General features: G+C 49.5%; 1 protein-coding gene across 1 annotated transcript in view; it reads right to left on the bottom strand.

Moving 5' to 3' along the window:
- The window catches only part of entpd3 (ectonucleoside triphosphate diphosphohydrolase 3), a 112,789-nt gene that overhangs the window by 31,064 nt on the left and 58,401 nt on the right, over positions 1–23,324 (bottom strand). The window contains exons 3-4 of the mRNA XM_084338200.1: positions 22,725–22,842; positions 14,645–14,804 (exon numbers count right to left, since the gene is read on the bottom strand). Of these exons, the coding sequence (XP_084194326.1) occupies positions 14,645–14,804; positions 22,725–22,842 (278 nt within the window). The remainder of the gene's footprint in view (positions 1–14,644; positions 14,805–22,724; positions 22,843–23,324) is intronic.

Genomic DNA, 23,324 nt, shown 5'->3' with positions numbered 1-23,324 from the left:
TTGAGTTCTATTTACCTTTTTCGGGTAAATGGGTTGACAACGGGGTAGGTCGTGGCTAGGTTCTAGCCAGGTATTACCTTGTGTTCCGGCGGGGTTTGTTGAACGGTGTTCCCATCTGGGTTGGCGTCGGGTAGTGGGGCTATGGGTCCAGCCGACATGGTAAACATGTTGCGTGTCTGTGCACAGGCAATTGTTGTCTTGGGTTCCACATTGCCTGACGTTAGGCTGCAGTAGTATAAGGGCAGGGCCGCTTGGGAGAAATGTGAGGCCCTGTGCGTTTTTAGACGCGAGGCCCCCCATCTCCTGGGGCGGCCCTGTGTAGGGGGCTATTGTTTCATTTTGTCACTCTGCTATGAGAAGGTCTGTCTTGCTACAGCTTTCTCTCCTCTCAAACCATTCATACTGACGGTCAATCGGTATACTGGGGGAGTAGTGCGGGGGGGGGGCTTTGTTTACCTTTTTTGGTAAATGGGCTAAACTAGGGCTGGTGTTCTGTTGTGAATATTTTGAATGAAGACGGGTCTGGTCCGTCTCCCCTTAAACTTGTGTGTATGGGTTTGCTCATTCTACAGTTTTTGTGGTTTAGCTCTTTTATTCATTTAACCTTTTCATGGTCCACACCACAGTGGAGGGTGCTGTTTGCAATCACCACTGGTGCTCCATGTTAACGTCAGTCCTTTGTTTTTGATATATTGAAACAATGCCCCGCCCGGCCGACACCATGGGTCGGCCTGGCGAGTGGCTGGTGGGCTGTTAAGGCTTGTACCGCCACGGTATGGAATTGGCAACGATTAGAACTGTGTTCGAATTGGTGTTTTTTCTATTAAAGAAATGGTGTCTGGTGGAGGGGCCTTGAGGGCCGGCCGACGTCGACACATCGCGCAAGGTTGTTGACGTTATTAGCTTTGACCCAGCCGCAAGCTATAACCGCTCAGGGTTCCCCTCTCCGCAGGGGATTTTGGTCTTCTGCTGGAGCGCGGGCGGTATTGTCCTAGGCCCTACACCGCCTCACACCGCGCAGCCAGAAGAAGAGAGAGCACGGCCTTGTCAGCGGCGATGACGGGGCCCTTGACAGGCGGCCATGTTTCCCCCGCCAGTGGTGCCCTGGTTGGAGAATCAACAGGGTATCGCGAGGCCGACAGTCTTGGCGGCCGAGGGATCGGCCATTTTGGGTGATTTCGGTGTTGGTAAACCACTCCGTCGTCATTTTGCCGCGAGCAGCCCGCTCCCCGCTCAGTCCGCTTTCTGTTACCCTCAGAAGCGGGGCTCTGGGTGTGTTCCTTTGGCTGCGGGCCGCGAACCTTCTTGAAGCGTATGCGGCCCCATTCTTCGCTTCTCATGGAGACAGGGGCTGACACCCAGTTGATGGCTGAGCCTGGGTCTGTCCGTGAGAATGTTGTACTGTCAAGCGGCTCCCACACCTTGAACTGTGTTGGTTGAGCCTGGTGTTACGTCTGTCAACTTAAGTGTTGTCAGCAGGGGGGCTCGAAACCTTTTGAGGCACACAGTGCGGGCTTCCCCGGCCTCGCCTTCGCCAGGCCAGGTATCATGTTGGTGCTCCCACTCCTGGAATATTGGCAAGTGGTCGCAGCTCACATGGTTTGGGGTGGTAGTGATATCACTGCAGGGCTACGGTGTGTAGGAACCCATGGGGGCCTTACACCTTGCATGTCCGGCTGCAGAACAACTCCTTCAGCATGTTCTGGAGGGGTGTTCAGTGGGGGGGCTTTTTTGATCGGAAGCCCCCCGTATCAGACAGGCCCTTTTCTGTCGGGGTTCCCCCTTGGGTGCGATTGCCTCGTGGGTGGTGTCAGGGTCAGGTGTTCCGACACGGAACGCGCTCCTCGCACGATTCCAGGGTTGTCTTCGCACAGCGGGGGGGACCGGGCCAACTATCTACAGTTCCTGGCGGACCTGCGCCACGTGACGGCGGGTGCGTTGGGAGTGTCGTCACATATGACTACGGCAGTACCATATGTCGAGGTAGATGGAGAGAATGGTGAGGCGGGGACTTGTGTTTACACAACCCCACCCGTTTTCAGGTTTGGTACAGACCCTGTTGTCGGGGTCTCCAGCAGGGACAGCTCTGGTCGACGAGATCCAATCTCTGTGGACGAAGCAAGCCATCGTCGTGGCGTTCTCCTCCCGGTGTTCTCTGCCCGAGAAGTCGGGAGGGAGGGGTGTAAGACCCAGGCTGGACCTGTCCCATGGGAAGGTTCAGCATTTTTTGGATCGTCTCCTACCTGTTGAACACTGTCAGGTGGGGGTCTGGTTCTCCTCCATAGACCTGTAGGATGCGTATGCGCATCCCCGATCTTCCATCCTAGGGCTTACCTACGCTTCCTTTGCAGGGTTAGCGTATGAGTACCAGAGGCTGCCGTTCGGTTTTCTCTGGCTCCCCGCATCTTCACCAAGTGCGTGGAGGCCGCACTGGGGCCTCTGCGTCATCCGGGGTTACGGAGTGTTCTGCCCTGATGACGTTCTGGTCCTTCGCGGTCAAGGTGGATCGTCAGGTCTCGTACCAGGCAGGTCTCTACCAGCCTGGGGTTGCTGTAGACTGGATGTAGAGTATTCCTCTTCCCAGTCAACGGTTGGAGGGCTATGGGCATCCATCTCAGAGCGTGTTGTCAACACGCTCGGGAGGTTCCGTCCTAGGACGGTTACGGCGCTGTCTCACGTCGCGTTTTCACCGACGCCTCCCTCGCTGGTGATGCGTCGGGCCAACGCAGTAGGGGGCAGCTGGCAAACCATGCTGCCCGGTCTGCGCTACGTTCAATGTGTTGGTGTTGAAAGCGGTCCTTCTGGTCCACAAATGGTGTTGATCAGGACGGACGATACGACGTCAGTGTCGTGTATCGACAGACAGGGAGGAGTACGCTCCCCCTGTCTGCACCAGGCGGCGGGCGGCTGGCTATGGGCGTCCTCCATCTGCGCGGCCTAAGGGCTCCCCACATCCCCGGCAGGGAGAATGTGGGTGCAGGTGTACTGTCGCGGGGCGGCCCTCATCCTGACGGGTGAGGATTGCGTCTGGACATGGCCAGGCAGGTCTGGGACCGATGCCGTGCCGCCAGGGACTCTTCCCCATACATCTGTTAGGTCAGTTGTTGGGACGGGTACGTTGAGGGGCGCAGGTTCTTGATCCTGATGGTGTTACCATCTGGAATGCGCATGCTCCCTCCACTGTCGCGCTTACGCGGGCAGATGACGTATGTTCCAAGTGTGGTGTAAGGCGGGGGGCCAGGACTCAGTCTCCTGCCCCCTGGTTGCTGTCCTTAGTTACCTCCAGTCTCTCCTTGATAGACTGTCGGCTTCGACGGTGAGGGTATATGCAGCAGCTATATCCTCCTATCATGAGGGGTTTGAGGGGATGTCTTGTTCAGCCACCCTCTTGTGAAGCGTTTCCTGCTTGGCGCTCGACGCGTTAAGCCGGTGCAACGCTCCTTGGCTCCGACTTGGGATCTTCAATTGGTCCTCGGTCGGTTGTCCTTGGCCCCGTTTGAGCCGCTCGAGCGGGCGCCGTTGGGACAGCTGTCCTTCAGGACCGCGTTCCTTCTGGCTGTCACTTCCGCTAAACGCGTAGGTGAGCTCTGTGCTCTCTCGGTACATCCAGAGTGCCTGTCTTTTCGGACCGATTGCGGTGTCACTCTGCGACCTAATCCTGCTTTCGTGCCTGAGAATATCCGGAGTTCCTTCCGCTCCCGGGATATTGTGGTTCAGGCGTTTCGTCCTCCTCCTCACACTGGTGAGTTAGATGCGGGCCTTCACCTGTCATGTCCAGTCCGTGCTTGGGGATTTACCTCAGCCGTACTCAGGGTTTCAGGGTTACCGACCAGCTTTTTGTCTGTTACGGTGGGGCTCGTGCTGGTAAGGCACTGTCGGAGCAGCGCCTGTCCCATTGGTTGTGCGAGGGTGTTACCCTCTGCTACACGCTGGCTGGGCAGGATCCCCCTGGGGGCGTCAGGGCGCACTCCACTCGTGGGGTGGCTGCCTCTGCCGCTCTCCTGGGTGGGGCCTCGGTGGAGGCCATCTGTGCTGCAGCTTCATGGTCCTCCCCGGGCTCCTTTGTAAGGTTTTTCCTCATGGACATGACCGGGGGTTCTGTCTCCCAGGCGGTTCTGGGGTCTGTGGCCTTTCCTGCTTCCCGTCCTTTGGTCGGGTAGCAGGAGTGTATGGGTATGGGCCGCAGTGTGTTGAGTCACACGTGGTTCCGCCTGTACGGTGTGTTCAAGGGGTTCTGGCTCCCTCTTGTTCGCATTCAGGTGGAGTTGACTGCGCCCCCCCTTCGTTAGGAAGGATGGGGTGACAGGGCTCCCCGCACCCCTTGATGTGGGCTTACGGGTCCTCAGGGGGTACATCTGTCGGGTCTCGCGCCCGCTCTTCCCCATTATCTCGTAAGGCTCAGAGCGGGACGCGATGCAATACGAAATATAACGATAGGTTATGTAGATAACCTAGTTATATTAGTATTGGCTAAGCGTCCCGCTCTGCGCGCCCTGAGTTCCCTCTTGAGGGATCTTTTCCTGGGACGGGTTTTGGCGAGGAAGGGTGTTTCATGACCAGGGTCATGGTTATATGGGCGGTGCCACCATAAGGGGCGGGGCCCCATACAGGTGGGGTGCATGTGTTTTTGTTCGTGGGAGATACATTAGGTATCACAGGAGATAGGAGTATCTCGTAAGGCTCAGAGCGGGACGCTTAGCCAATACTAATATAACTAGGTTATCTACATAACCTATCGTTTACGTGTTACTCTTAGAGCATAATGGATACAGTATTAACAACTTGTTAATTCATAGAGCATACAGCTAATGATACAGTATTAACAACTTGTTAATTCATAGAGCATATACAGCTAATGATACAGTATTAACAACTTGTTAATTCATAGAGCATACAGCTAATGATACAGTATTAACAACTTGTTAATTCATAGAGCATACAGCTAATGATACAGTATTAACAACTTGTTAATTCATAGAGCATACAGCTAATGATACAGTATTAACAACTTGTTAATTCATAGAGCATACAGCTAATGATACAGTATTAACAACTTGTTAATTCATAGAGCATACAGCTAATGGATACAACATCAACAACTTGTTAATTTATAGCAAATTATCGATTGATTGATAGGACAAGTAGTGCAGGTCAATTGTAATAACATATGAATGCATGTTGTCTAGTTTATGATTATTGTCTAAATTTTTTTAGGGCTGTCAGTTTATCGCGTTAATTATATTAATTAATTACACAGCAAATTATCGCGTTATGAAAATAAACTCAAAATGTATTAAAAAAAAAATATATATATATATATATAGTTTTTAATACTTAAAAAGAAATGAATCTCATTCATTCCATAAGGACGTAGAATAAACATTTACAAACTTTTTTTTTAAATGGGTCATTTGCATGTTCTTGGTATCTGATTCTAGGGACATCTATGGATCTCAGGGAATGTATTCCCAGTGTCAGAAATACTGTGTCTGTTACTAGGCTTGAGTAAATTGTTATGAACCAAATTAATTTTTTTTGACTGTGAATAACACCATGCTAAAATTGACCAGACCTGAAAAATCTAAGCAAATGAATAAAGGGAAGATGATTAAACAGAAGGTTTTGTAGATACAGTACTGAATTCTTCCATCCGGACACATGCAATTTGAAATATGATTATAGAATATAAAATATCAGGCCTAAAATGGTTATGCGATTAAAATGCGATTAATTACATTAATTAATTACAAATCCTGTAATTAATTAGATACATTTTTTTAATCGCCTGACAGCACTACTAATTTTATGTCTGCACTTTATGCATTGCTTTTATTTTGCCAATTCTCTGCTCATTTTATGTCTATGTCTATTGTATGTCCATTATGTCTACATTACTGCTGTGAAGCACTTTGGGCTGCAATTCTTGTAAGAAAGGTGCCATAGAAATAAAGCTTATTTGTATTATGATTAGGGCTGTCAGTTTATCGCGTTAATTAGATTAATTAATTACACAGCAAATTATCGCGTTATGAAAATTAACTCAAAATGTATTACAAACAAAATTTAAGATTTTAAAACTTCTTTTTTTTATAACATTCTTTTTTTTATCTCATTCATTCCATAAGAACATAGAATACACATTTACAGATTTTTTTTTTATATGGTCATTTGCATGTTCTTGGTATCTGATTCTAGGGACATCTATGGATCTCAGGGAATGTATTCCCAGTGTCAGAAATACTGTTACTAGGCTTGAGTAAATTGTAATGAACCAAATGAGAATATCAATTACATATTTTTTTTTATCTTTGACTGTGAATAACACTATGCTCAAATTGACCAGACCTGAAAAATCTAAGCAAATTAATAGATGGAAGATGATTAACACTTTCTCCACCAAAAATGCTGTCCAGCGTTGTCCATATTCTGCCAATATCGCTGTCCAGTGTTTTTGAGATAAATATAAAAAAATTTCGCCATGGCATTCATAATTCATATATACACCCGCAACGCTGCAGCTGGACCCTATAGGTGACGGCAACGACGGCTCAATACCGCCGCCTGGTGGATGGTCGGGCAAGTTACACTCGCCTACAGGATGTGGCCGATGTGCGTCGATGAAACTCATCCGGCCGTCACATCTCGTTGCAGGACTCCCGACAGACATTATGTACATAATGGATCGCTTTCTAAACGTAATAATCTATATGATTTCGGCGTTTATTGCGACATACAAACCGGAAATGGACCTAGGCGATCGGCGTCGTGTACTTGGGATCTTTCACCGCCAGTCTCATTGACCCACGGTAAGAGGAATATAACGTTATTTTCAACCCGATTGTGAGTTTCCTTGTGAGCACACCGATCTGATCAATATATCACCCAACCTACATAAAGCATTTACTGATGATCGGGGAATTATAAATGACCCCCGCCCCCCCCTTTCCTTCACGCATGATGAAGCATAACGTATACCGATCATATACATTTGAATTTTTTTATATAGCGCGTATAGGGAAGAAACGCCAATCGATATGCGTTTAGGCCTATAAATCACGTTCTAGGAATTACTGCAGAAAACGATAAAAACATACTTATATTCTAGAAGGTATTTTTGTATGAATGTATGAATGAAAAAATATAACGTTCCCACATCCTGAACGATAGATAATCGATGTTGAATGGGCCATAGTAATGTCAATATAGCAATCAAATTTAAAAAGTTATAGCCCTGCAAAGAAGGTAAACATTTCCATAGACTTATAGCGCTGGCAGAGAGGGTACTTTGATGGGTACAATGGCTGGCAAGGAATGTGTTACCACAATGGGGATGAACAACGGAGATCTCCGTGTTTCGATTCCACCCGTTGTGGACAGAAGCACGGATAAATCCGTGGCAAGTTGTTATTGCTTTTATTCCATTTTAATAACCTATTCAAGGTCGCCGAGCGGCACTGCAGATGTGCCCTACTCTTTGAATTCGAGAAGGTGCAATACCGGCCAGATCCTCTTAGGGGCGCTATCGCAATAATGCAGTGTTCCCTGTGGCCGAACGGTGGACTATTTTTTTTTACTTTCAATGGAGTTTTATGTTAGCTCGATTCTGGATCTGCAGCCTGTAGCTTGGATTACGTTTTGCATCGCAGATTTCACCATGCAATAAGGGGATTTATCATCAGCCAATGGACATATCGATCTACCAGATGGCGATCGATAACGGGGAAATCCTCGGGGGGATCCCACCGGACCACGGTAAGATCTTTTTCGCGTAAAGTACATCCCGATCGGGCCTTGTTTTGATAGCCACCCAGGCATTCGGCCCATGAGGCTAATGAGGCTAACTCGGTTATTGGCAATCAATAATCAGAAACGACGCCCCCCCCCCCCCCCCCTTTCATGCATACATGCGTGAGGATTGTGCCGATCAGATGCAGTTTGAGTTTTAACTGGAGCGTATCTATAACCGAAATGCCATTGGATTTAACGTTTAGCTATTAGCTATTAGCCCTTTATCTCGGCTTCCAGGAAATATACTAGAACAAATCCGGTATAATGCTTATATTCACGGCGCTATAAAATGAGAACGTATTGATGAATTATTTTTTTCTTTAAGCCATTTTGAAGGGACGGTTTATGGTCTCAATTCACAATGAGAATGGACAGATAGCAATACTATAAAGTATAGATTTAGCTCTACAAACAGCCCCACGTCTGTTTACATTTCCCGTCCTCTTGAGATTAATTAGACTCATCCCAGTGGCCGCGAAAGTGTTAAACAGAAGGTTTTGTAGATACAATACTGAATTCTGCCATCCGGACACATGCAATTCGAAATATGATTATAGAATATAGAATATCAGGCATAAAATGGTTATGCGATTGAAATGTGATTAATTAGATTAATTAATTACAAATCCTGTAATTAATTAGATTAATTTTTTTAATCGCCTGACAGCACTAATTATGATTATTATTGTTATGATGATGATGATGATGATGATGATTTGTATAGGTATTATTGTTATTATTGTTAGTATTATTATTATTATTATTATTATTATTATTATTATTATTATTATTATTATTATTATTATTATTATTATTATTATTATTATTATTATTATTATTATTATTATTATTATTATTATTATTATTATTATTATTATTATTATTATTATTATTATTATTATTATTATTATTATTATTATTATTATTATTATTATTATTATTATTATTATTATTATTATCATTATTATCATTATTATCATTATTATCATTATTATTATTATTATTATTATTATTATTATTATTATTATTATTATTATTATTATTATTATTATTATTATTATTATTATTATTATTATTATTATTATTATTATTATTATTATTATTATTATTATTATTATTATTATTATTATTATTATTATTATTATTATTATTATTATTATTATTATTATTATTATTATTATTATTATTATTATTATTATTATTATCATTATCATTATCATTATCATTATCATTATCATTATCATTATTATTATTATTATTATTATTATTATTATTATTATTATTATTATTATTATTATTATTATTATTATTATTATTATTATTATTATTATTATTATTATTATTATTATTATTATTATTATTATTATTATTATTATTATTATTATTATTATTATTATTATTGTGGCAATTCCAGGTGTAGGGGTGGCAGAATAAACAACACACAGACAGGTTGCAGTTCCCAAAATCATGCTCTTTATTTTCTAGTCAAATAATAACGGTTTGCTGGCGGTAATCTGTCGGCCGGGCGGCGTCTCCGCTCTGTGGCCTTTTGCCTTGCGCTGCTACGGGGGACTGAGAGGAGGCTCCTCGGCTCCATTAAGTCCCCCCTCCCCAACAGGCGCACCGCGCCGTGATTCGCTAATCACGTAATCACTCTGATGGGTCTTTAGTGACAGGTGCGTCCGGAAGCGAACGCCCAAACATGGGCAGCGCCCAGCCATTGGGTCGCCACATAGCGCCCATCAATCACCAAGCCCAGGGGTGGCTTGGGGTTGCCACAGTACCCCCCCTCCAGCTCCGACCGTCGGGGAAGAGCGTCCGACGCCCAACAGGCATCCTTCCTGGAGAGGGCGTCTGCGTTGCCATGCGCCACCCCTGACCTGTGAATGACAGAAAAGTTAAATGATTGCAACTCCAGAAACCATCGAGTCACCCTGACATTGGTCCCCTTTGTCTTGGCCATCCAGACGAGGGGGGCGTGATCCGTCACCAGCGTGAAACGCCTCCCCAGCAGATAATAACGGAGCGTCTCCAGTGCCCACTTAATTGCCAGACCCTCGCGCTCCACCGCAGAATAGTTGCGCTCGTGTGGCAGCAGCTTCCTGCTCACATATAAAATTGGATGTTCCTCACCCTCCAGTTGCTGGGAGAGGACCGCTCCCAGTCCCACCTCTGATGCATCTGTCTGTACCGTCATCTCCTTGTCGAAGTTCGGGGAGATCAGCACCGGTCCCGAACAGAGGGCAGTCTTGAGGTCCTCGAACGCCGCCTCCGCCTCCGGTGTCCACTTCACCGTGAACGGCCGCCGCGCCTGGGTCAGATCTGTGAGGGGAGCAGCGCGAGCAGCAAAGTTAGGGATAAACCTCCTATAATAGCTCGCTAGCCCATTAAATGTCCTGACCTGCTTCTTGGTTAAAGGGCGAGGCCACTCCCTTATCGCATCAATTTTCCTCTTCTGCGGTTTTACATTGCCCCGGCCTATTGTGAACCCCAGGTACTCTGCCTCTTCTAGTCCCAGCCTGCATTTCTTTGGGTTGGCGGTGAGACCCGCCTCCCGGAGGGCACCCAACACCGCTCTCACCTTTTGGAGGTGGGTGTCCCAATCTGATGAGTGGATGATAATGTCATCGAGATATGCGGCTGCATACTCCCGATGAGGCCGTAGTACTCTGTCCATCAGCCTCTGAAAGGTAGATGGCGCCCCATGCAGGCCAAACGGGAGAACTTTATAATGAAACAGCCCATCTGGGGTGGAGAAAGCTGTCTTCTCCCTCGAGGCGGGGGCCAGAGGGACTTGCCAATAACCCTTCGTTAGATCTAGTGTCGTGATAAACCTGGCCAGGCCCAGTCTGTCAATGAGTTCATCCACTCTAGGCATGGGATAGGCGTCAAACTTTGAAATGTCATTAAGCTTCCTGAAATCATTGCAGAACCTGGTTGTTGAGTCGGGTTTCGGCACTAAAACAATAGGACTGGACCACCCGCTATGAGACTCCTCAATCACTCCCATCTCCAGCATGACCCGCACTTCTCTTCTGACTGCCTCTCTTTTTGCCTCTGGGATACGATAGGGCTTCAGCTTTACCTTGTCTCCCGGGCTGGTAATGATGTGGTGCTGGGCCAATGTGGTGCGGCCCGGCGTGGCCGAAAACACGTCCCGGTTCTGTTGGACCAGCTCCCGAAGCTCCTGCCGTTGGGTCGGGGACAACTGTTCCCCGATGGGGACATCGGCCGCCTCTGCCACCTGCTGCGCAAAAGGGGGGAGAGGGGGGGGCGAGAGCAACACATCCCGGGCATGCCATTTCTTCAACAGGTTAACATGGTATAACTGTCGATGCTTCCTACGGTCGGGCTGGTGGACCTTGTAGTTGACGGGACCCACTTTCTCGATTATGTCGTAGGGTCCCTGCCATTTGGCTAGGAATTTGCACTCTGCTGTCGGTACCAGTACTAGGACCCGGTCCCCCACATTAAACTCCCGTGGCTGTGCGCCCCGGTCATAAATGCGCTTCTGTGCGTCTTGGGCCTGTTGCATATGTTCTCTCACCACTGGCCAGAGCGCCTTCATCCTGTCTCTCATTACCTGCACATGCTCTATGAGAGACCGGTGGGGCGACGGCTGTTCCTCCCAAATCTCCTTTGCGATGTCCAGGAGACCCCGCGGCTTGCGGGCGTAGAGCAGCTCAAACGGCGAGAAGCCAGTGGAAGCCTGTGGGACCTCACGCACAGAGAACATCAGAAAGGGCAACAACTGATCCCAATTCTTCCCATCCTTCTCCATCACCTTCCTTAGCATGCTTTTCAGGGTCTTGTTGAAGCGCTCGCACAGCCCATCCGTCTGTGGATGGTATATGGAGGTTCGCAGCTGTTCCACTTTCATTAGTTTGCACATTTCTTTCATGACCCGCGACATAAAGCACGAGCCCTGATCAGTGAGAATAGAGTCGGCAATTCCCACCCGACTAAACAAATGAAAGAGCTCCCGTGCCACAATTTTGGCCGTCACCGTGCGTAACGGGATGGCTTCGGGGTAACGGGTAGCATAATCTATGATTACCAGTATATACTGGTGGCCTCGGGACGATTTAACTAGAGGGCCCACCACGTCGAGGGCAATTCTTGAGAATGGGGTCTCAATGATTGGCAGCGGGATCAGAGGATTTTTATATTGTACCTTTGGTGCTGCGCGTTGACACTCTGGGCAGCTCCTGCAGTAGTCCTCTACCGCTCTCTTCATGCCCGGCCAATGGAAACGCGCCCTTATGCGCTCCATGGTTTTGTCCACGCCCAGGTGCGCTCCGAGGATATGTGAATGCGCTAGCTGGAGTACAGTGGGAATAAAGAATTTCGGCACCAGCAATAGATCTCTAACCTCATCATTCTTTTTTACGACTTGGTACAGCAACTGTCTTTTTATTGCAAAGTGAGGATATGACAGGTTACTCACCCCCTCCACAGGATTTCCATCTATGGTTTTGATATTCGCCCGGGCCTGCGTTAGGTTTGGGTCTTCCAGCTGGGCCGTTCCGAACTGACCCGCCAGGTCCCTCCCCACCTCGTCCGCCTGGGGGAACTCCGCAAATGGGTCCTCGTCACTGCTATCCGTCTCGGGGCCCGCTTGGGGCGCCGGCGCGTCGTCACCCACACCTGATGCCGTCTCTGTCTCACTCCCCGGTATATTCAGGGGTTCCGGCGCGTCGTCACCTACATCTGATGCCGTCTCAGTCTCACTCCCCGTTACATTCAGAGCACACACCTTCGGCTGACGTAACCCTTTCCTCTTCCTCGGTTTACCCGTAGAGGGTGGGGTGCGCGGGGAGATGACGGCTGAGCACAGCTGGCGATACAGGGGGCAGTCTCGACCAATCAGCAGCGCTACCGGCAGGTTAGGTATGACGCCGGCTGTCATCGAGCAGACCCCCTTGGTGGTTGTCAGGGTGATCTGCGCTGTAGGATACAACTTTGTGTCCCCGTGCACACAGGACACTGACACTTGCGGAGCCTCTGCGTCGCAGTGTGCCAAATGGGGCTGAACCAGCGTTATGACACTACCCGAGTCCAGGAGCGCTACGGCATCTTTGTCGTTGACGCGCACGGGTAAAAGTGTCGCCGATGTTTCCTTATGGGCCCAACAGGCTGCGCCATAATTGCACGTCTTTCCGCGGGGGTCTGAAGCTGCCGCCGATGGCATGGGCAGTTCCACGAGAGATGCCCGGGCTCGCCGCAGTCATAGCAGTGTCTTTGGTCCTGGTCGAACAGCGGTCTTCTTCGGGGTAGTTCGGGATCACCTGCGTTCCCTACCCGGCCCCTTGGGCTGGGCTCGTCGGGACCCCTCCTTGTTCTCGGCCGCTCTGGCTTTTCCCCTCGCCCCCCTTTGAGTAACTCCCGCGTTACCTGGTGGGCCTCCACAATATTCACCAGCTGCTCCACGGAGCGGGGGTCCGCTTGACTCGCCTGCTTCTTCGTGTCATAGGGGAGGGCTCTGACAAAGCGGTCCATAACAATCCGTTCCAAGACCGTGGGCCCTCCGGGGTCAGTCATTAGCCAGGCTCGGCTTATGCGGACCAGGTCGTGCATCTGGGAGCGCGGGGAGGCCTGTGCGTCATACACCCAGTCATGGAACCGCTGCGCACGGGACTGCAGACTATGGCCGTAACGGGACAAAATGTCCTGCTTTAGCCGAGTGTAGTTCTCGGCTTGCTCCCGTGGCAGGTCCTGGTAGGCCTTTTGCGCATTACCCGACAGGAAGGGGGCCAGCAGTCCCCCCCAGTCGTCTTCTGGCCAGCCCTCCCGGCCGGCGGTGCGCTCAAACGCTAGGAGATAGGCTTCTATATCCTCCTGCTCCGTCAGCTTGGGGATGAAGCGCCCGGGGTTAGGCCGCGTCCCGGCGGCCCCTTCCTCCCGCCGGTGAGAGGCCATCCGCTGGAGCTCCGCGTGGATCATCCCCGTCTGTTTCCTCTGTTCTTGCAGGGCCTCTTAGGGCCTCTTCGTGCCGGGTCTGTTGTTCCATGCTCGCCTGTACGAGCTGCTGCACCAGCGCGTCCATGCTTTTTTTCGATATTAAATATATATTTTTCTTTTTTTTTTTTTATTTCTTTTATTCTACTTCGATAAAGTCTATTGTTGTTTATTCCGCACCCCTGATTGCCAGTAGACTATGCCCGCATTCTCCACCACTGTGGCAATTCCAGGTGTAGGGGTGGCAGAATAAACAACACACAGACAGGTTGCAGTTCCCAAAATCATGCTCTTTATTTTCTAGTCAAATAATAACGGTTTGCTGGCGGTAATCTGTCGGCCGGGCGGCGTCTCCGCTCTGTGGCCTTTTGCCTTGCGCTGCTACGGGGGACTGAGAGGAGGCTCCTCGGCTCCATTAAGTCCCCCCTCCCCAACAGGCGCACCGCGCCGTGATTCGCTAATCACGTAATCACTCTGATGGGTCTTTAGTGACAGGTGCGTCCGGAAGCGGACGCCCAAACATGGGCAGCGCCCAGCCATTGGGTCACCACATAGCGCCCATCAATCACCAAGCCCAGGGGTGGCTTGGGGTTGCCACATTATTATTATTATTATTATTATTATTATTATTATTATTATTATTATTATTATTATTATTATTATTATTATTATTATTATTATTATTATTATTATTATTATTATTATTATTATTATTATTATTATTATTATTATTATTATTATTATTATTATTATTATTATTATTATTATTATTATTATTATTATTATTATTATTATTATTATTATTATTATTATTATTATTATTATTAATGTCATGCACTCTCAGCTCTGTCTCTTTAACCCGGCAAACAGGCTGTATTATTGAACAGAGGATCCGTACTGCAGCAGTCTCATGCCGGCCGTGGCGCCCAGGAAGAGGGGCGTGTCGTTGTGTTTGGCCGCGGGGATGATCTCGGCTAACTTGTCCATGCAGGTCTGGAAGGCTTGCCACGACGTGGCGTTCCACGACTCATCCACTCCCATCTCGGAGATACCGTCACCTGTAAAGAGACAGAGGTATTCCTTCATCGAGATCCCCTTGGGGAAGTTCTGGCGTCATAGGGGGGGGGAGGGGGGGGGGGGAGGTATGGGCACGGTAATTGTAGAAGAGGTTTGGTCTACTCCAGACCCGGCGCCCTGGGCGGGCATTAGGGGGCCGGGCCCGCCCACAGAGTCAGCTGTGCCCACCCCGGTAAAAAAAAATAAAACATTTAAGAGCTCCTTATAAGGCAAAGTAATGACGCAGCTGTGTGGAAATGGATGTGGAAGTGCCTTGTGAGTCTTGCGCGACCCATCGAAATGAGATTAGATTAATGTATTGTCATCATATATAGTACAGCTCGTGGACGTGGTACACCTGCCGCAGCGCGCGCACGCACACACACACACACACACGCACGCGCGTAATGAATGAACGCAGTATAGGCTTATTATTCCATTAATGACTTGATGCATTAGGATTTAGTAGATACTATGCTCTGCCCTACGTACAGTATAGGTACAGTCTGTACTTATACTGTACGTAGGGCAGAGGCAGAGCATATATATAGTATCTACTAAATCCTAATGAAACAAGTAACTAGAATATATTAAGCCTATACTGTTCATTAGACACGTAGGCCATACTGGCACACAAGACTTGTTATGGAATATGAATGCAGTCTATTTCCATGCGATTAGCTTTAGTTCTTATTTATTTATTTATCCACTGTCATTTCAGTGTTGGTGTATAGGCTATATAGTGTATTTCAATATAAGTTTAATTGATTAATGATATATTCGAAGGAATGCAGGTTATATATCGTATTTGCTTCGCGTCCCGCTCTGAGCCTTATTGAGATACCCCTTATCTCCTTTGATACCTACTGTATCTCCCACGAACAAATACATGCACCCCACCTGTATGGGGCCCCGCCCCCATGGTGGCACCACCTATATAACTGTGACTCTGGTCACCAAACACTCTTCCTCTATTTTCGTCCCATCGTACTGGCTGCGTGCACCATTCGTTAACTAGCAGGATGAAAAAGATCAGTCATAATGTTGAAAGCTTACCGGAGGTTGCTGGCCCCTGGCATCTTCGACGCATGTTTTCGGCGACACGACGGGCCTATGTTGATGTTCCTCGTTTGATGACAGCACATCGAGGTTCAGCTGTACAAGACTGGCTGTCGGGCCAGCTTGTACTCAGGTAGGCCCTGTGTCTTCAGGCATGGGTATTAGTGTTAGTAATGCTGGTTTGTTTTGTTACACAACCATGTTGTGTGTTGGCGCCGGGGGCAGGATGGTTTTGTGAACGTTCACTGCAGGGAACGGTTTCCAAGCTGTCTTGGGCGTGCTGCTAAAACATCTAATGCTATGCTACATGCTATCGCTAATGCTGCATGCTATTACTACTGCTAATTGCTACGCTGTTCTAATGTCTCCGCCGTGAGATGTTGTCACTCTCCCTCCTCTTGCCCGGTTCATCAATGAAGGTCAGTCGGTAGCTGTTGTGTTTTTTTTTGCTGAGTCCTATTTACCTTTTTCGGGTAAATGGGTTGACAACAGGGTAGGCCGTGGCTAGGTTTCCTAGCCAGGTATGTTACCTTGTGTTCCGGCGGGGTTTGTTGAACGGTGTTCCCATCTGGGTTGCCTGTACGTTAATGCCAAGCAAGCAGTGCAAAAATGCTTCCGCATTCGTCACCGCACGCAAGTGCGGTAAAGCGCCCTTCTTTTCAGACAAATGCTACCGTGCGTGCACCGGCGGCGGCGTGCTCGCTCAGGTGCGTGCGTGCGCCGGCGTGCTCGCGCGAGGTGCCCGCGCATGCGCATGAGATCCCGCCTTGAGCGGAGCTCAATATATATAAGTCACCGCCCCTTATTCAGTATCTACCAATAGCTCAATTGGCAAGGACACATGGCTGTGGATCCTATGGCTTGTTTGCTGGCGAGTTCGAATCCCATTGAAAATATTTTTTAACGTGATTTTTTTTTAACGTGTATTATTTCGCCGGTTAAGGTTATTTCGCCGGTTAAGGTTAGGCATGGTTAAGGTTAAGGTTAAGGTTAGGCATTGTTTCGGAGTTGGTTAAGGTTAGAACGGTTAAGTTTAGGCGCTGTTAAGGAGCTGGTTAAGGTTAGAGTTTGTCAAAGAGAATGGCAATATAATTTCTATGGTTAAGGTTAGGCATGGTTTCGGAGTTGGTTAAGGTTAGAACGGTTAAGTTTAGGCATTGTTAAGGAGCTGGTTAAGGTTAGAGTTTGTCAAAGAGAATGGCAATAGACAGCCTATTTCCGCGCGACCTGGGCGCTGGGCGGCGGAAAATGAAAGGCGCATTACTGCATGCCACTACGATAAATTTTTGCACTGCTTGCTTGGCATAAAGCTACACGCATCTGGGTTGGCGTCGGGTAGTGGGGCTATGGGTCCAGCCGACATGGTAAACATGTTGCGTGTCTGTGTGCAGGCAATTGTTGTTCTGGGTCCCACATCGCCTCGCGCTAGGCTGCAGTAGTATAAGGGCAGGGCCGCCTGGGAGAAATGTGAGGCCCTGTGCGTTTTTAGACGCGAGGCCCCCCACCCCCTGAGGCGGCCCTGTGTAGTGGGCTATTGTTTCGTTTTGTCACTCTGCTATGAGAAGGTCTGTCTTGCTACAGTTTACTCTCCTCTCAACCATTCATACTGACGGTCAATTGGTATACTGGGGGAGTAGTGCGGGGGGGGGCTTTGTTTACCTTTTTTGGTAAATGGGCTAAACTAGGGCTGGTGTCCTGTTGTGAATATTTTGAATGAAGGCGGGACTAGTTCGCTCTGGTCCGTCTCCCCTTAACTTTGTGTGTATGGGTTTGCTCATTCTACAGTATTTTGTGGTTTAGTTCTTTTATTCATTTAACCTTTTCATGGTGCACACCACAGTGGAGGTTGCTGTTTGCAATCACCACTGGTGCTCCCCCGTGTTAACATCAGTCCTTTGTTTTTGACATATTGAAACAATGCCCCGCCCGGCCAACGCCATGGGTGGGTCGGCCTGGCGAGTGGCTGGTGGGCTGTTAAGGCTTGTACCGCCACGGTATGGAATTGGCAACGATTAGAACTGTGTTAGAATTGCTGTTTTTTCCAATAAAAAAAATGGTGTCTGGTGGAGGGGCCTTGAGGGCCAGCCGACGTCGACACATCGCGCAAGGTTGTTGACGTTATTAGCTTTGACCCAGCCGCAAGCTATAACCGCTCAGGGTTCCCCTCTCCGCAGGGGATTTTTGGTCTTCTGCTGGAGCGTGGGCGGTATTGTCCTAGGCCCTACACCGCCTCACACCGCGCAGCCAGAAGAAGAGAGAGCACGGCCTCGTCAGCGGCGATGACGAGGCCCTCGACAGGCGGCCATGTTTTTCCCCGCCGGAGGTATCCTGGGCGTTGATTCGACAGGTGTCCACAAGGCCGACAGCCTTGGCGGCCGAGGGATCGGCCATGTAGGATGGGTTCGGCTTGAACAAACAAGCCGTCACCGTCCTGCCGCGAGCAGCCCGCTCTCCGATCACTCCCTTCCCCAACACCAGCGGAAGAAGTGGGCTCTGATTGTTTCCTTTGGCTGCAGGCCGCGTGCCTTCGTTGATGCGCAGGCGGCCCCCCTTTTCGCTTCTCATGGGGACAGGGGCTGACACCCAGTTGATGGCTGAGCCTGGGTCTGTCCCTGAGAATGTTGTGCTGTCAAGCGGCTCCCACACCTTGAACTGTGTTGGTTGAGCCTGGTGTTACGTCTGTCAACTTAAGTGTTGTCAGCAGGGGGGCTCGAAACCTTTTGAGGCACACAGTGCGGGCTTCCCCGGCCTCGCCTTCGCCAGGCCAGGTATCATGTTGGTGCCTCCCACTCCTGAAATATTGGCAAGTGGTCGCAGCTCACATGATTTGGGGTGGTAATAATATCACTGCAGGGCTACGGTGTGTAGGAACCCATGGGGGCCTTACACCTTGCATGTCCGGCTGCAGAACAACTCCTTCAGCATGTTCTGGAGGGGTGTTCAGTGGGGGGGCTTTTTTCATCGGAAGCCCCCCGTATCAGACCGGCCCTTTCTGTCGGGGTTCCCCCTTGGGTGCGATTACCTCGTGGGTGGTGTCAGGGTCAGGTGTTCCGACACGGAACGCGCTCCTCGCACGGTTCCAGGTTTGGCTACGCACAGCGGGGGGACCGCGCCAACTATCTACAGTTCCTGGCGGACCTGCGCCACGTGACGGCGGGTGCGTTGGGAGTGTCGTCACATATGACTACGGCAGTACCATATGTCGAGGTGGATGGAGAGAACGCTGTGGCGGGGACTTGTGTTTACACACCCCCACCCGTTTTCAGGTTTGGTACAGACCCTATTGTCAGGGTCTCCAGCAGTGACAGCTCTGGTCAACGAGATCCAATCTCTGTGGACAAAGCAAGCCATCGTCGTGGCGTTCTCCTCCCGGTGTTCTCTGCCCGAGAAGTTGGGAGGGAGGGGTGTAAGACCCAGGCTGGACCTGTCCCATGGGAAGGTTCAGCATTTTTTGGATCGTCTCCTACCTGTTGAACACTGTCAGGTGGGGGTCTGGTTCTCCTCCATAGACCTGTAGGATGCGTATGCGCATCCCCGATCTTCCATCCTAGGGCTTACCTACGCTTCCTTTGCAGGGTTAGCGTATGAGTACCAGAGGCTGCCGTTCGGTTTTCTCTGGCTCCCCGCATCTTCACCAAGTGCGTGGAGGCCGCACTGGGGCCTCTGCGTCGTCCGGGGTTACGGAGTGTTCTGCCCTGATGACGTTCTGGTCCTTCGCGGTCAAGGTGGATCGTCAGGTCTCGTACCAGGCAGGTCTCTACCAGCCTGGGGTTGCTGTAGACTGGATGTAGAGTACTCCTCTTCCCAGTCAACGGTTGGAGGGCTATGGGCATCCATCTCAGAGCGTGTTGTCAACACGCTCGGGAGGTTCCGTCCTAGGACGGTTACGGCGCTGTCTCACGTCGCGTTTTCACCGACGCCTCCCTCGCTGGTGACGCGTCGGGCAACGCAGTAGGGGGCAGCTGGCAAACCATGCTGCCCGGTCTGTGCTACGTTCAATGTGTTGGTGTTGAAAGCGGTCCTTCTGGTCCACAAATGGTGTTGATCAGGACGGACGATACGACGTCAGTGTCGTGTATCGACAGACAGAGAGGAGTACGCTCCCCCTGTCTGCACCAGGCGGCGGGCGGCTGGCTATGGGCGTCCTCCATCTGCGCGGCCTGAGGGCTCCCCACATCCCCGCAGGGAGAATGTGGGTGCAGGTGTACTGTCGCGGGGCGGTCCTCATCCTGACGGGTGAGGATTACGTCTGGACATGGCCAGGCAGGTCTGGGACCGATGCCGTGCCGCCAGGGATTCTTCCCCATACATCTGTTAGGTCAGTTGTTGGGACGGGTACGTTGAGGGGCGCAGGTTCTTGATCCTGATGGTGTTACCATCTGGAATGCGCATGCTCCCTCCACTGTCGCGCTTACGCGGGCAGATGACGTATGTTCCAAGTGTGGTGTAAGGCGGGGGGCCGGGACTCAGTCTCCTGCCCCCTGGATGCTGTCCTTAGTTACCTCCAGTCTCTCCTTGATAGACTGTCGGCTTCGACGGTGAGGGTATATGCAGCAGCTTTATCCTCCTATCATGAGGGGTTTGAGGGGATGTCTTGTTCAGCCACCCTCTTGTGAAGCGTTTCCTGCTTGGCGCTCGACGACTTAAGCCGGTGCAACGCTCCTTGGCTCCGAGTTGGGATCTTCAATTGGTCCTCGGTCGGTTGTCCTTGGCCCCGTTTGAGCCGCTCGAGCAGGCGCCGTTGGGACAGCTGTCCTTCAAGACCGCGTTCCTACTGGCTGTCACTTCCGCTAAACGCGTAGGTGAGCTCTGTGCTCTCTCGGTACGTCCAGAGTGCCTGTCTTTTCGGACCGATTGCGGTGTCACTCTGCGACCTAATCCTGCTTTCGTGCCTAAGAATATCCGGAGTTCCTTCCGCTCCCGGGATATTGTGGTTCGGGCGTTTCGTCCTCCTCCTCACACTAGTGAGTTAGATGCGGGCCTTCACCTGTCATGTCCAGTCCGTGCTTGGGGATTTACCTCAGCCGTACTCAGGACTTCAGGGTTACCGACCAGCTTTTTGTCTGTTACGGTGGGGCTCGTGCTGGTAAGGCACTGTCGGAGCAGCGCCTGTCCCATTGGTTGTGCGAGGGTATTACCCTCTGCTACACGTTGGCTGGGCAGGATCCCCCTGGGGGCATCAGGGCGCACTCCACTTGTGGGGTGGCTGCCTCTGCCGCTCTCCTGGGTGGGGCCTCGGTGGAGGACATCTGTGCTGCAGCTTCATGGTCCACCCCGGGCCCCTTTGTAAGGTTTTACCTCATGGACATGACCGGGGGTTCTGTCTCCCAGGCGGTTCTGGGGTCTGTGGCCTTTCCTGCTTCCCGTCCTTGGTCGGGTAGCAGGAGTGTATGGGTATGGGCCACAGTGTGTTGAGTCACACGTGGTTCCGCCTGTACGGTGTGTTCAAGGGGTTGTAGTTCCCTCTTGTTCGCATTCAGGTGGAGTTGACTGCGCCCCCCCTTCATTAGGAAGGATGGGGTGACAGGGCCCCCCGCACCCCTTGATGTGGGCTTACGGGTCCTCAGGGGGGTACATTTGTCGGGCCTCGCGTCCGCTCTTCCCCATATCTCAATAAGGCTCAGAGCGGGACGTGAAGCAAATACGATATATAACGATAGGTTATGTAGATAACCTAGTTATATTAGTATTGGCTGAGCGTCCCGCTCTGCGCGGCCCTGAGTTCCCTCTTGAGGGATCTTTTCCTGGGACGGGATTTGGCGAGGAAGAGTGTTTGGTGACCAGAGTCACAGTTATATGGGCGGTGCCACCATGGGGGCGGGGCCCCATACAGGTGGGGTGCATGTATTTGTTCGTGGGAGATACAGTAGGTATCAAAGGAGATAAGGGGTATCTCAATAAGGCTCAGAGCGGGACGCGGGATTGTATACCAATCAATGGGATATATTGCATGTTGACCTGCATTCTTTCAAATGCATATAATTAATCATTAAAACAGATGTGTAACAAATAAGAAATACAAATTCTACAGAAGGCATTACATAATTATTATTTTCAATAATTTCACAATAATTGCATAATTGTGTTTGAATATCTGAGTAATTAAAGTAATATACATTTGTCCAAAATAGCTGGTTCAGATTATGGTTAATCCAGCTGCCCTGTGATCAGATGAATCCATATGATTTATTTTTCCGACATCAAATGCGTAATTTCTTATCGTACAAATATTGTCATATTTATTTTAATTATGATTAAGTAATTAATTCCAAGGAGGCCTGTAGCGTTAACATAAAGGAATCACTATGAGAACACAGTCTGTCAAGTTAATACAATTTCAATTAGTCAATCAATCATAAGTGTGCTCCTCAGCACTCTTAAATCTGCTCTCAGCCACGCTCAAATCTGATCTCAGGAAAATTTGGGGAATCGCGCTACAGCCCTAATATGTTTTAAATGGGCAGAAATCTCATGCCTAAGAGGACATTTTTGGTCGTAAATCCGTTCGGGAATGAGACCCAATGCTTTTAGTTCTGACATGTATGTGTTTATTTTGCACTTTCTCACAGCTGAGATTAAGACATTTCAACACAAGCTCGATGTTGTTTTCAATCAAGTGGCATTTCATGTGACAGCAGTATGCGTTCTGTTTACGTAGCAATGTCCCAGCTTGTGCAATTAGACAATTAAATGGGCAGACAGACAGACAGACAGACAGACAGACAGACAGACAGACAGACAGACAGACAGACAGACAGACAGACAGACAGACAGACAGACAGACAGACAGACAGACAGACAGACAGACAGACAGACAGACAGACAGACAGACAGACAGACAGACAGACAGACAGGTGACTCACCCTCCACTCTGCAGTTCTCCTTCTCTGTCACTATTCCTGTGGCGTTCTCCTTCCCACTGGGCCACTCATACAGGTACACATTAGAGCGGGACGACCCAGAGTCAATCACTATACCATACTGGAGAGAGAGAGAGAGAGAGAGAGAGAGAGAGAGAGAGAGAGAGAGAGAGAGAGAGAGAGAGAGAGAGAGAGAGAGAGAGAGAGAGAGAGAGAGAGAGAGAGAGAGAGAGAGAGAGAGAGAGAGAGAGAGAGAGAGAGAGAGAGAGAGAGAGGGAAAGACAGAGAGAGAGAGAGGGGGGAGAGAGAGAGAGAGAGAGAGAGAGAGAGAGAGAGAGAGAGAGAGAGAGAGAGAGAGAGAGAGAGAGAGAGAGAGAGAGAGAGAGAGAGAGAGAGAGAGAAAGAGGGGAGAGAGAGGGGAGAGACAGAGAGAGAGGGGGAGAGAGAGAGAAGGGGGGAGAAGGATGAGAGAGAGAGAGAGAGAGAGAGAGAGAGAGAGAGATAGGGAGGGAGGGAGGGAGGGAGGGGAGAGAGAGAGAGTAAGTAAGTTGTTGTTGAGTCAGACAGACAGACAGACAGAAATATATTATATTTTTTATTTTT

The sequence above is a fragment of the Notolepis coatsorum genome, assembly GCF_963971535.1.
Source record: "Notolepis coatsorum genome assembly, chromosome: 2".
NCBI classification, from domain to species: Eukaryota; Metazoa; Chordata; class Actinopteri; order Aulopiformes; family Paralepididae; genus Notolepis; species Notolepis coatsorum.
This window is presented reverse-complemented; position numbering and strand designations above follow the sequence as displayed.